The following is a 13,074-nucleotide window of genomic DNA, read 5'->3' as shown; positions in this document are numbered from 1 at the left end:
CTGGTAGTTACTGCAGCCCCATGCATTTGTGCCGTGCTTCAATTTCCCTGGTGGCTAAAGGACTTATCTGTGCAACTACTGTTTTCGTGAAAAAATGGTACAGTATTCACTGTCAGGGCTCAAAACGCCATTTTGGGGCCGAATTCAACGAATATGATCAAAATTGAAACATGTCTTGCTTGAAGAGTGTTAACCCAAATCCAATAATTCCACGTGGAATTTACTCGTTGAAGAGGTCCAAAACGCCTCATTACAAAATGGACCTTACCTTTTACCTCCATTTTGAGAATGGCACTTTGGTTAATCCCATGTTGGAGAAAATGGAATATTATTTTTGAAATGTTACCAGACGCACCCTAAACCAACTCGAACTTCATGAATCTGATCACATATTCGTTGAAAAGTTGGTGATCTATCGTTATGGGCAAAACATTTGGATAAGATTAGCCCCAATTAAGTCTCGTTCATTGAATTTTCCGCGCCCCCAACTGCGCATTGTCGAACGAATACACATGAATCCGATCCTTGGATCCCCCTGTGGCCACGAACGCTTCTTCTGTGGTTGCGATGAAGTCAGCAGGGCCGCACACGTACAAGTCGCTATGCGCAAGATTTGGCGCAATGTCTTTGAGCTTGTCGGCCGAGACAGTTGGCGCATAGTGGATGGAACTGGATTCCCATTCGATGGGCTTTCCTGTAGAGGTCACCGCAGACGTGTACGCGTCCACGTCGGCTTGGTTGGGGGCCACTTGCAACGTCACGGCGCTGCCGTGGAACGTTTCTCGAATGCGATACAGTCCCTCCAGCATGACCAGGAATGGCACGCACCCCACCCCATGACTCACAAACACGACATTTGAGGGAATGGATTCGGGCGAGTCGATCTCAAACCGGACGTTTGACTCAATCCAGTACAACTTGACGGTCGCTCCAGTCGCTTGGGTGACGAGCCAGTGCGACGACGCGCTCACGTCGTCCACGACAATGTCGATGGTGTTGGTCCCTTCGACACTGAGTGAGGCAATCGTATAGTGCCGCTTCACTTCTCCCCCTTCGGCGACAGGCAGCCCCAGAAGAATCGCATCGCCCGGATGGAACCGCAAGTTAAAGTCAAAGGTCAACGTGAGTCGCTTGGCCGTCGCTGAAATTGTCTCCGACTTGGAGATCGTCGCGGGCAGGCTTTCTGTGATCTCGACCGGCTCGTTGTTTAGGATCACGGGGAGCATCACAAAGTAGATCAAGCTGTACGCAGTCAGGTACGCCGTAGAAATCTCTGGAGTCCACTTGTCTCCGCTCACGATTTCCAGCGTTTGTAGCAAAATCTGGCCCACCGCCGTGTAATGGTCCTTCTTGGCACCGTACTGGAGATGCCGTTTGGCCAGTTCTTGGGACGCCTTCACGATGTTGGCGCCGTTGATGACTGTGGCTAGGGTCTTGATAATCCCCGCCAACGACTTGCCTTGCACGGTCATGCTGGATCGAAAGATCGGACGCAGCGACGGTGCCATCTCGAACAAGATGTTGTAGAACGTCCGATAGAAGAACTTGGTCGGCGTCAGGTGCTTGACCGCGTCAAACGCGGAAGTGCCCTGGCAGATGGCAGACCAATTCTCCTTGATCAGAGTTTCGTGCTTGCGGGTAACCACGGGGCGCTTGATGTCAAATGGCATGTCGTTCTCGAAGCGGGCAGCGAACGGCTCCGTGAGCCCAATGGAGCCATCTTCGGCAACGTAAATGATCTCAGCGTTTTCAACAGACACAGCTCCTCCCATGACGTGTTTTGCAGGGTGTTGTTGGTTTGGTACGTGTGAATGACGCAGTAAAGTTGGGAATGAGTGAAAAGTGCGCGTGAAACTCTTTCGATGCCTGAAATAGAAACCAGGGGACTAATTTTACGCTGCCGTGCAAGCAATGATAACGTTACTGTTGAGTTCACAATGGATTCATTATTGAGTTCACAACCGTTTTACGCAGAAATGGCTACAAATATGGCGACTATACCAGCTGTATTTATAGGCCCACGAGAACGTTACCATATGCACAATGGTTGAATCCAAATATGGCGAGTATACCAGAATTAGGACTCTCTAAGCATTAAATCGGATTTCTTGTGAAATTCTCCATGGCAGTACAGTATACCCATCGCCAAGGCAATAAGATACTGAACATAGGTCATTGAACAAGAGGTATAATAGACCTCTTGTTCAATGACGAAGTTTCAAGTCAGAACGTGGTTAGTGATCATCCATCAAGGGCCTTGATGGATATCTATAATTGCTCATTTATTTAATTATTATTTATATCGGTTTTAATAAGCCACGAGAAACATTACGTCCCATGCGATTTCCTGCGTGAAGCGCCGCTTTGAGAGCGAAGTACTAGTTCCGAGGTTAACCAAGGGCAATCTACAGTAATTAGGGTAAACTACTAAACTTCTCTAAATTCACAATTTTGACTTTGACAAGCTATAACTTGGTGAAGAATACATCGAATCCTTCAAAGTTTCCTTCTGTGATGTAGCGCGTTCAATCCTCAAAAACAGCATAACGTGAACGAGCCGAACTTTCGATGATAGGCCGAGCAGGTTTACCAAATAGAAATCCAGATTTCATATGATTGGATAAAATAGATCACGCCACAACATAATACTTCGAAGTACCTATATTACCTTATGCAGCTTATAGCGCGGAAAACGAAGCCATTTGGTGTTTTGAGCAGCGTGACGCGCGACAACACACCTTTGAAGTTCTAGCACCCATGCAAGAGCGACAACAAGGATGGAGCTAGAGTACCGCCAATACCAAATGCAACTTGAGGCTGCACGTGATGAGCGAGAAGCTAAACGTCTGGAGCGACAAGAAGCAATGGATATCCAACGCGAAGCGCATTAAGCTAAGATGGACCAAATCATTGTGGTCATGATGTCCTAATTCCTAGAGAAGTAGCTGTGCTTTAAAAGTAGGTTTTATCCTATTTAGAGTACTTTTTTTTTTGTTGTTGATTTTGTTTTGCACAATTCTTTATAATAGACCCAACTTGTGCAAATCGTGCGTATTACTTTGGGCCCACCTCCTAATCGAACATATTGATTGTTCAGATTTCTTGAAATGCCTAGTTGAAACCTAATCAGGAATACGGACTCCACATAAGTATACAAAATAATTAACACACCTATAGGACATATGCTCCATTTCGGATTTTCGATAAATATTATTTCAATCTGAAAATCAAATTTAGGATATGTATGCCTAATTCATTGTGTAACGAATTTGACTAATGCCGATGCGTCGCACATGGAAATTGTACCTCGAATCCAGTCCGATAGTTGAAGGCAACTTGAACGAGGGGCATCACATGGAGCCATTCGTTTTCGTTCAGCTTCATTTTGTTGAGCAGTGCCTTCACGGCGCGGAGAACTACCATATACCCCCCACTTCAGTACCTATGAAAATGTCAGTGAAATCCGATCACAACCGGTACAGCTCCACGCGGTACCTTAAAAACTATTCAGGCATGAGCATTGGTCTAAATCCATGACAGGGCTTATATTTAATTCGATGAATATAATTAACGCATGGTGATTGGATATTTCTGTCCAATTAGAGACAACTCGGTACATGCCCAACCTGAACCATGAAAATGTTCGTGATTGGCCGGTATGTTCCAAACCGGTACAGGTCCAACCGGAGAAATCATAGGTACTGAAGTGGGGGAGATGGGGGAACTGGCGAAACTCATCATAACGTTAACACGAAGTTATGGAAGGCCAAAATCGAGGCATTCATAATTGGCGAAAGCGAAACTGGAGTTTCTTCGTAGTCATCCAACGTGTTGGAGAGGGACATTGGCTGCTGTACTGACACGTATTATATCGCTCACTGCATGTACTTCGCCCGTTTCACATTGAAAACACAACAGTTCCGTAATATTTCATTACATTTGCGGATGCAATATTTTTATTGCGCATGTGCATGTTTTTGTGGTATGAAATGTCGACATGCGCATATTCGAAAATGGACAAACTTTGATGACGCTTTTCTCGAGCTGTGTAAAAAATGTGTTAATACTTAGAGCAATGCTACTCGTACTACAAGATTGTCCATTACTAGCTCAGCCTATGCAGCATGATCTACGCATACACAGCTCTCTGGCATGAGGCATCTTACCCGCATGTACACACTTGTTCTTGAAATACGACGATTTTGCCAAGTTCGAAGTTGTCTTTCTCTACAGCTGTTGATTCAGGCGACATGCAATAATGTGTTCTTGATAGTATTGGTTGTTGTTATGAGGAATGGAGAGTTTCGTCACCCGTTGTGCAGTATGCATTGAGAAATCGCTGACCTGCATCGCGCCTTTCCCGCATGCATGTACGCCTGCGCAATCTACAGGATGTATAAATCGTTGGTGGAAAACGTAAATAATTATGGAGATGAATACAAATACGCATACTTTATACAAATATCAACATACAGATGTTCAAGCGAATAATAATATGTAAAAGTCGCGCGCATGTACACGTCGTTTGATTCCGTGGAAACAATGGCGCACCACGATTTGAAGGAGTCAGGGGCCCTTAATTCTCCATAGCGATGTGTTTGTGTCCTGTTCCCGCATCTCCCTGGGGGTATACGGTAGTCGGTTGACTGCTAACACCACGTTCGCCTTAAAAGGACATACTTCCACAGATCGAATATATGCGCATATGCTCTGTAAGCCAGTCGACTTCAACGTAGTCCATGTGGTCGCTTGGGTTACGCAGAACCTGGCTACTTATCTCTAAATACTTCCAGGTAGCGCAACTTTTAGCCGGATAATCCAATGAAGCGCAGTTGCGCTGACGTTGCGTTACATGCACAGTTTGATTGGTCACATACAATTTTGAAGATAAAAAAACTATCCATCAGATATTCCATACTGCGGAGAGGTACGGACTTGCGCATTTATTATCCAGAGGCTTGATTTTCTGCAGGTTTGTTATTTCTTCACCATTGTGCCGCAGTTGACCTTGACCGAGCGTTAATTTTGGCCGCCACTTCCATGACAGTGGTCGCAAATAATTGCATGACAGTGATCGCAAATAATTGTATAAGTGCATCTCCACCGCGGCGACAGTATATTTGTCACTCAAATTAACAGTAAACTTCGGTTTTCCCGGATAGCATTCGGATAAAAATACGTTATCCGGGAAATTTGGTGTATATGTAGATATATTTTGTCGCCCACGACGTTTGAGCCCGACATTGGTATGATTGGACAAAATTATGACCTGATGGATCGTGATTGGCCAAATTAAGTGTGTGATTTCAGGAGGCTCATTTGACAAAAGACAAAGTGACATTAGAGACGTCCCTCACGCTTTCGCTTTCGGACTTCGCTCAAGGTATTGCTGTATGAGCTGGTATGGCCCTCATATACTGACTCAAACATGTCATAACTAACGTACTTCGCAAATGCCTTTGACAGGGTCAAGCGCTCAGAGTACTTGCGGCGGTCGGCGCGAATCATTTCCTTCGTGAAGGAACGCAGCGGCTGGAACAAACCCAATTGTGGGTCACTGGTATACCACTGATTCCACGCATCCATGGCTGATCGTGCAGTAGGAACAACTGCATAAAGAACGAAGGAGTCAAGCGTCGCTTGCCGTCGGGGGATCGTGGCAGGTTTCGTGGCAGGCGCCGGTGCCAGTCGGGTCGGCGCAAGACTCGCCACAGGGCCAAACGCAGGTGAGAACTGTATGGTCCCCTGGAGGCCTTTGACGATGGCATCACCCAAGGCTTGCATGCTCATGGCATTCAAACTTGTTTCGTAGTTTGCAGCATTGACCCGCAAGAGATTGCGCGGGTCAATTTCATTTGAAATGTTCCTTGTAATGAGATTTCGCAGCATGTCTTTGCATCTTCCCAACGACACTACGCCATAAGCTCTCGAAAATTAAACTGGCGCTCGGGGGATTCGAACACACGGTAAAAGCTTCCTCCACGGCGCATGCTATGCAGCGTAATTCCTACAATTTCCAATCAATGCAAAATTAATAAAATGAAATAATTATACAACAAATAGATAGTCATTACAAAATCAAATACAAAGTGCATATTAATATGAACAAGACAAATTCACCTGTTGGTAGCTCGGAGTTCTTCTGAACAGCATCTTTCAAGTACAATCGTACTTGATTTTGATCGAGTGCCTTGAACCAGTTCAGCCTTGGCACACCATTTGACTCCATCGTGTGGGCAGGGAACTCGAAGGACTTAGACGCCAAGTTGGGGCTTGCACGCTTGACGACATTGACCGTGTGTTCGAATCCCCCGAGCGCCGGTTTAATTTTCGAGAGCTTATGCCATCGTCAAAGGCCTCCAGGGGACCATACAGAGCTCACCTGCGTTTGGCCCTGTGGCGAGCCTTGCGCCGACCCGACTGGCACCGGCGCCTGCCACGAAACCTGCCACGATCCCCCGACGGCAAGCGACGCTTGACTCCTTCGTTCTTTATGCAGTTGTTCCTACTGCACGATCAGCCATGGATGCGTGGAATCAGTGGTTTACCAGTGACCCACAATTGGGCTTGTTCCAGCCGCTGCGTTCCTTCACGAAGGAAATGATTCGCGCCGACCGCCGCAAGTACTCTGAGCGCTTGACCCTGTCAAAGGCATTTGCGAAGTACGTTAGTTATGACATGTTTGAGTCAGTATATGAGGGCCATACCAGCTCATACAGCAATACCTTGAGCGAAGTCCGAAAGCGAAAGCGTGAGGGACGTCTCTAATGTCACTTTGTCTTTTGTCAAATGAGCCTCCTGAAATCACACACTTAATTTGGCCAATCACGATCCATCAGGTCATAATTTTGTCCAATCATACCAATGTCGGGCTCAAACGTCGTGGGCGACAAAATATATCTACTAAGAGGAGAAAATTTAGTGTCGCTCCAAACGAAATATCATCTACCCAATTTCCTGGATAGAGACATTATGTCAAATGAGCCTCCTGAAATCACACACTTAATTTGGCCAATCACGATCCATCAGGTCATAATTTTGTCCAATCATACCAATGTCGGGCTCAAACGTCGTGGGCGACAAAATATATCTACTAAGAGGAGAAAATTTAGTGTCGCTCCAAACGAAATATCATCTACCCAATTTCCTGGATAGAGACATTATGTCAAATGAGCCTCCTGAAATCACACACTTAATTTGGCCAATCACGATCCATCAGGTCATAATTTTGTCCAATCATACCAATGTCGGGCTCAAACGTCGTGGGCGACAAAATATATCTACTAAGAGGAGAAAATTTAGTGTCGCTCCAAACGAAATATCATCTACCCAATTTCCTGGATAGAGACATTATCCGTAACTTCGAATAGCAGTACTACACCATTTCCCGTTGAAGTGGAAATGAATTTCCAGTCAGAATGAAATAAAGAGGTTTCGGAAGCACTTTTGATATAAGATTCAGGTTATGGAACTCATCTCAAAAGTGGAAAAAGTAAAACTTTCGGTGAAGAATTTTAGATGTGGAAATGAAATACTTCGAAGTATTCACGACTTTCGGAAGTACTTTTCAGAGATTCAGATACGGATATTAACCGAACGAGCGTATTTTTGCCGCTCCTCCGGCTTCGACGGACGAGGCGTCGAGGGCGAAAGTAGCTGAGAGCGTGGATAGGCGTCCCCCGGGGGCCGGTATAACCACGAAAACATTACAGAACCACGCATGCATGCAACATACTGCTACTTGTATCCGAGTGGGCGTCTTATTAGTGACCATTCAACATGTTTACCCCACTTCCTTGGTTCCTTTGCTCTCAAGAATGCAACCAGTCGCTCGGTTAGCCACTCCGCCATACATTCAGGCGTCTAGCTGTATCGCTCTGTCCAAGATATGTCTTGTATGGATAGATTAGGCGACTCGAGGAAGTCACCACTTTAGCCTAACATAAGCCTATGAATGTCGATTGCGTGAAGGAGTGTACAGAAGGCTGGCTGATGCCACCCAGTCACCATTATCCGAAAAAATTATCCGTATTCTCCTATGCAAAATAGTCCTGGAAAACTGCGGTGAATTTGCTCGACGATACCGCCCATGCACCAAATCCTCAGAACCTCTTAATAATGATATTTATAAAGTGATAAAGTAATTAAATTTAGAAATGCAACTAATATAAAAACTGTATCACATGTCTGACATGCTCAATATTAAATGTTACAAGTATTTTATACAAGAGTACGCAATTCTGTCCAATCATAGTCCATGGATGATTATGATTGACCATTTGCTGGCGCGAATTGCATGCTGGTCGGGAATTCCATGAATCACCTTACAGTTAATGCACGCGACGATGGACTCGAGATATACCGTGCTAACTTAGTATGTACAGTACATTACGTATTACTAGTACTAATACTTCAAATTTATACTGTAGTAACTGTACTACAAATAGCACGTCGTAGTCACAGATGTCAATTACGATTGACAGTGAAGTTTGAAACTTGGAAACACTGTTTTAACATATAAGGTGACCAATTGTGATTGGTAATATTTTGAAACGGATATAAACCAACCAATCAAGTACAGCTGTACGTCCATTGAAAAGCAACATCAATCACCCGACATTTGACATCCATTTCATCGACTACCCACGAATAAGCATCGGCTAATCAAAGACCATGAGTTATGCATGCTCAAAGAAAACGTTAATACTAGTATCGGACAAACGATATTGCCAATGCACAGCTTTTGCAAAACAACTTGTCATACGCATAAATTGTGGAATCGGGCGACCACTGTCTTAGAGTTATCACTATGCTAGGGTACCTTAGAGTATCCCCACCGGTGCGACTGTACACGCTATTATACAGTTCTATCCGGATTATTTACAGTTTTGACAACCCCACCGGGCAACTGTAAAATACAGGAAACTGTAAAAATTTACCGCGAGACGGCAAATCGGCCAGATTTATAGTCGCGACTTTAAAATACAGTTTTGACGAATTAGCCAATAACATGCTACAATGGATGATTTTGTCCAATCATGTGCGTTATGTAGTCAACAATCTGTCCGTGGCTCCAACTTCACGACCGACCGACGAAGACTGCCAGCTTGTCCGGTCATGGATCAACATCTCTCAAGATGCGTCCAAGGATAGTACTCATCACGCATCACCACACCGTCCATGATTCGTTCAAACAGCGGTCTGGCCATTCGAAAACGACGGCGAAACTTGGCTTCGCCGTAGATTGGATTGGGACCAAGTAGTAGATAAATCCGAGCCTGCGCAGTCTCGCTATCTCGTTGTAGGTTTGGCTGGCGGTTGGCAGTAAAGCCTCTAGGGCGCGCAGAATACTGATGAAAGCCAAGAATCTCCCAAGCTTGATCCATGTCATCATCGTCGTCCTCCCACACCATCATGACTTCACACAAACGGCGTTCACTTCCGGATAAAAACATTATTCGGGTGTTTTACAGTTTTACCGCTGACTTGACGAAAATCAAAATACAGGAACTGTAAAACGGTATTTTACAGTCTGATTATACAGTCGCACCGGTGGGGATGCCCTTACTACGATTTACGGCGTGCAGCCGTGGCCCCCCGCAATGTGGTAGCACTTTGTGGATTCAAACATGGTCATGATGTTGGCGGTCACAGACACACACAAAATGGAAAACGCGCCAACGAGCACCGAGCCTCCCACCCAAGGGTGTTTGGTTCCATTTTGCTTCCACTCTTGCAACATCTTTTTTTGTGTCGGGTACAGAAACACAAACAAGCACGCAAATACCACGCTCGAGTAATACACGACATAAGTCGTGGCCACGTCGTTACGCACTTGAGACGTGTCGGACTTGATGTCGCCCTCCCCCACTTGAAAACGCTCGCAGTACATGTTTGTAACCATTGTGCCAAACACCGACGGGAGGTTGGTGACCGTGGTCAAGAGGCCGTAGATGATGCCTTCGTTGCCTTCTTCGGCCAGTTCGACAATCGCAAACGTCGTGATGATAAACAGCACGCCTTGCGGAATGTACTCTGTGATCGGCACGCCGAGGTAAAACCACTGGTTGCGCAAATAGTTGTAAATAGTCAAGTACTGCACCACGGCATCGATCGCCACCGCCGACAGCGTGGACAACACGATCCAGAAGCGCCAGTTCCACGTCGTCCCCCATCGGCCCATCACCCCCAAGATGGCTGCAAAGATGAGTGCCCCCAACGCCGACATGACTGAGTTGTTGACGTTATCCACGTTTGCCCAAACACTTTGAACATACGGCGCGGCGGTTGTCGTGATGTTGGACCCAAATAAGTTGAAGAAGAAGTTGAATAACATGATGGTCCACACCGCACGCTTCTGGGCCAAGTCCCAGAATTGCCGGAGGTATACACGAAAGTTGACCCCGTCGTGGCACTTGTCTTGAATGTACACATGTGTGACGAACACGTTGAGAAAGCACGGTACGGTCAAGATGAGAAACACCGTGTTCAGTCCAATGTCTGCGTTGAACGAGCCCCCGTAGTTGGCAGAGTTCAACCCAAACCCCATCAACGCGATCGAGAGGGTCGACGTCACTGTGCGTGTGGCATAAATGAGCGACTGCATACGCCCCCGGACGTGTTCAGGTTCTCGCTGAGCATACTCGACGACTAGTGCATCCGCAGGCACATCGGCGATGATGTATGCAAACGTTGCCAACGCACACAAGAGGCCAATGGTCGTGGCCCGCGATTGTGCATCCACATTATATGGGTCGGTCTTTGAAAGCTTTGGGTTCCCGGGCCCCCCATGAGGTAAAAAGCCCAACACAAGCATGCATGAGCCACAGAGCAGCCAGCCCAGCACCATGTAGGACTTCCGACGATATCCAAACATCGGAAAGCAGTCGGACACGATCCCCACAAACACCTTGAGCGACCACCCCAACGAGATCAGGGCGCGCGCAGACGAATACCGGGTCCCCGTGACGTGGAAGTAGCTGACAAGGATGTTGTACGGAACGAGGGGCAATGCGCCATACATGAGACCAACGGTCACGTACTGCGCCAACAAGGCAAGCACTTCGGGGCTGGTGTACACGGGTGCCCCCCCTTCACGCAAGGCCCCTTCGTCGTTCCCGCGTCCATTGTCTACTCCACTGGGTGACTTGAAACCAGAGTAGTCGGCTACTTTTTCATTGCCTACACTCACACGCGAAATACGCTCGAACAGCTCGAGTCCCACTGAAGTTTTGTGCATTTGCCGCTGTGAAATGCAGAGTGATACTTCGCACCGAGAAAGCCGCTGCAAATACTCGAAATCAAAGGTTTCGGAACACCCTTACGCATCCGGAAAGTCACTTCCCATCACGAGGGAGGTGAGGGGCAACGCAGGGAAGGCCAACGAAGTCCCAACATGATACGGTTGTCAAGTTCTACAAGTAACTTTTTGCAGCTGTGGCCGCCTGAAATGCGGTATGCACTCAGTGAATTCAAACATGGTCATGATGTTGGCCGCCACACTCAACACGACGGAGGCCTCAAGCAGTACCGATCCGCCGATGTGTTCTAGCTCTACTTTTGCGTGGGTTCAAGACGCCCCAGAGCATGCAAACATAGCGCTTGCGTAGACCGTAGGTCGTGCCACCATCATCACGCGTGTCCTTGTAATAAAATTACGTGACCCACACGTTGAGAATGCCTGGCACGACCAACATGAGAAGCACGCTGTTGAGAGCAATGTCCGGATATCAAACGAGACTCCGTAGTTGGTAGAGTATAACCAACAACACGGCCGACACCGTAGATGCTACTGTCAAGCGTGGCGTAAATGAGCGACTGCATACGCCCTGGGTATGGTCGTGTTCCCTCCCGTGGGCATACTCCGCGATCAGCGCATCCGCAGGCTTCCGGCGATGATGCTCTCAAACGTCGCCATGAGATACAAGAGGTCGATATGTCGTCGCGCTTCAAAGTTGTACGGGTCGGTCCTGGGATGAAGCGAAGAGTTCTCACGGCCGCCATGTGACATGCAGCCCAAGTCGAACGTGCACGAGCCACAGAGCAGCCAGCCCAGCACATGTAGGACTTTTGACGGTAGCCAATGATAGACCCACAAACACCTTGAGCGAGCATCCCAACGAGATGACACTATATCGGACCCCGTGACGTGGAAGTAGTTTACGAGAACTTTGTACGGAACGTATAGGAACACATGATGGTCACGTACTGCGCCAACAGAGCGAGCACTTAAGGATGGAGCACCCCGTTCTCACATGAGTCCTCCATTGGGGACACCATCTTCGAGTCCCCCACGAAATTGACGCTTGTGCAGGCAAGGTTTGTCGCTTTTGTCCTTGGTGACGCTCACGTGCGGAACGCGCTCGGACAGTTCCATCGTTTTTTTACCATGGTTGGTTTGGCCCCAAGGAGATGGGAATTGCAAAATTAGTTTCAGAAGAAGCCGATTCCAGTCTCAATCGTTAGGCCAACCGTCCTGAATGAAAAAACCATATAACCTTAGTACAGTGAACCGGGGAGAAACTGGACATGGTGTGGTTTACAATTCCTGTTGTAGGCTATGGACCAAAATAAAATAAGAGCAAAAATCGAGCAATATCTGATTGGCTAAAATTCATGTAACGTTATAGCATGGTTGGATTCAGAAGGGGGGTTTACCCCGAGAACCCTCCCACCGAGCACAAGACAAACAACGAAGTCCATCACACATCAATTACTACACATACTAACCGTAAGTAGTAATTATACTAAAACTATTTCCGGTCGAGTTGTACTACCTCTGTTATGTAACTATTGCAAGCAGACATTCGTAGGTATACAAAGTGCAAGTAATAGGAATCTTAATTTAATAGAATTAAACAACCCATCGCCGAGCAGGTTAGACACTTCTTCTAATCTATCGTCTTCCTTAAGTCTCGAAGTCTGTGCAAGTGCCACTTCGACTTCATCCGCCACCTTGCTCCGCGGCATCTTGTACCTATTGTCCCCTTTGGCATCGATGATAACGTGCATAAAACGCTGGATAGTCTTGAACGTCTTGTCAAATTTCACATCAGAAAGCTTGAAAAACGTCAA

General features: G+C 46.8%; 3 protein-coding genes across 3 annotated transcripts; all 3 read right to left on the bottom strand.

The window, feature by feature from the left end:
• Positions 1-124: 124 nt before the first annotated feature.
• Positions 125-1,830, bottom strand: H257_03191 (hypothetical protein). The gene has a single exon (XM_009827171.1). The coding sequence runs from the start codon at positions 1,770-1,772 to the stop codon at positions 465-467; it is 1,308 nt and encodes a 435-aa protein (XP_009825473.1). The 5' UTR covers positions 1,773-1,830; the 3' UTR covers positions 125-464.
• Positions 1,831-5,340: 3,510 nt separating this feature from the next.
• On the bottom strand, positions 5,341-6,405 carry H257_03190 (hypothetical protein; the record flags this gene model as incomplete). Its single annotated transcript, XM_009827170.1, has 4 exons — positions 6,383-6,405; positions 6,121-6,337; positions 5,447-6,007; positions 5,341-5,398 (listed from the first exon to the last, which is right to left on the bottom strand). The coding sequence occupies exons 3-4, from the start codon at positions 5,887-5,889 to the stop codon at positions 5,341-5,343; spliced, it is 501 nt and encodes a 166-aa protein (XP_009825472.1). The 5' UTR covers positions 5,890-6,007; positions 6,121-6,337; positions 6,383-6,405.
• A 3,169-nt stretch (positions 6,406-9,574) lies between these two features.
• Positions 9,575-11,239, bottom strand: H257_03189 (hypothetical protein; the record flags this gene model as incomplete). Its single annotated transcript, XM_009827169.1, has 1 exon — positions 9,575-11,239. One exon carries the CDS (start codon positions 11,237-11,239, stop codon positions 9,575-9,577), a length of 1,665 nt encoding a protein of 554 aa, XP_009825471.1.
• Positions 11,240-13,074: the final 1,835 nt, after the last annotated feature.

Source organism: Aphanomyces astaci, assembly GCF_000520075.1.
Source record: "Aphanomyces astaci strain APO3 unplaced genomic scaffold supercont1.5, whole genome shotgun sequence".
Lineage (NCBI taxonomy): Eukaryota > Oomycota > Saprolegniomycetes > Saprolegniales > Verrucalvaceae > Aphanomyces > Aphanomyces astaci.
The sequence above is the reverse complement of the archived record's forward strand: the minus strand, read 5'-3'. Positions and strand labels throughout refer to the sequence as shown.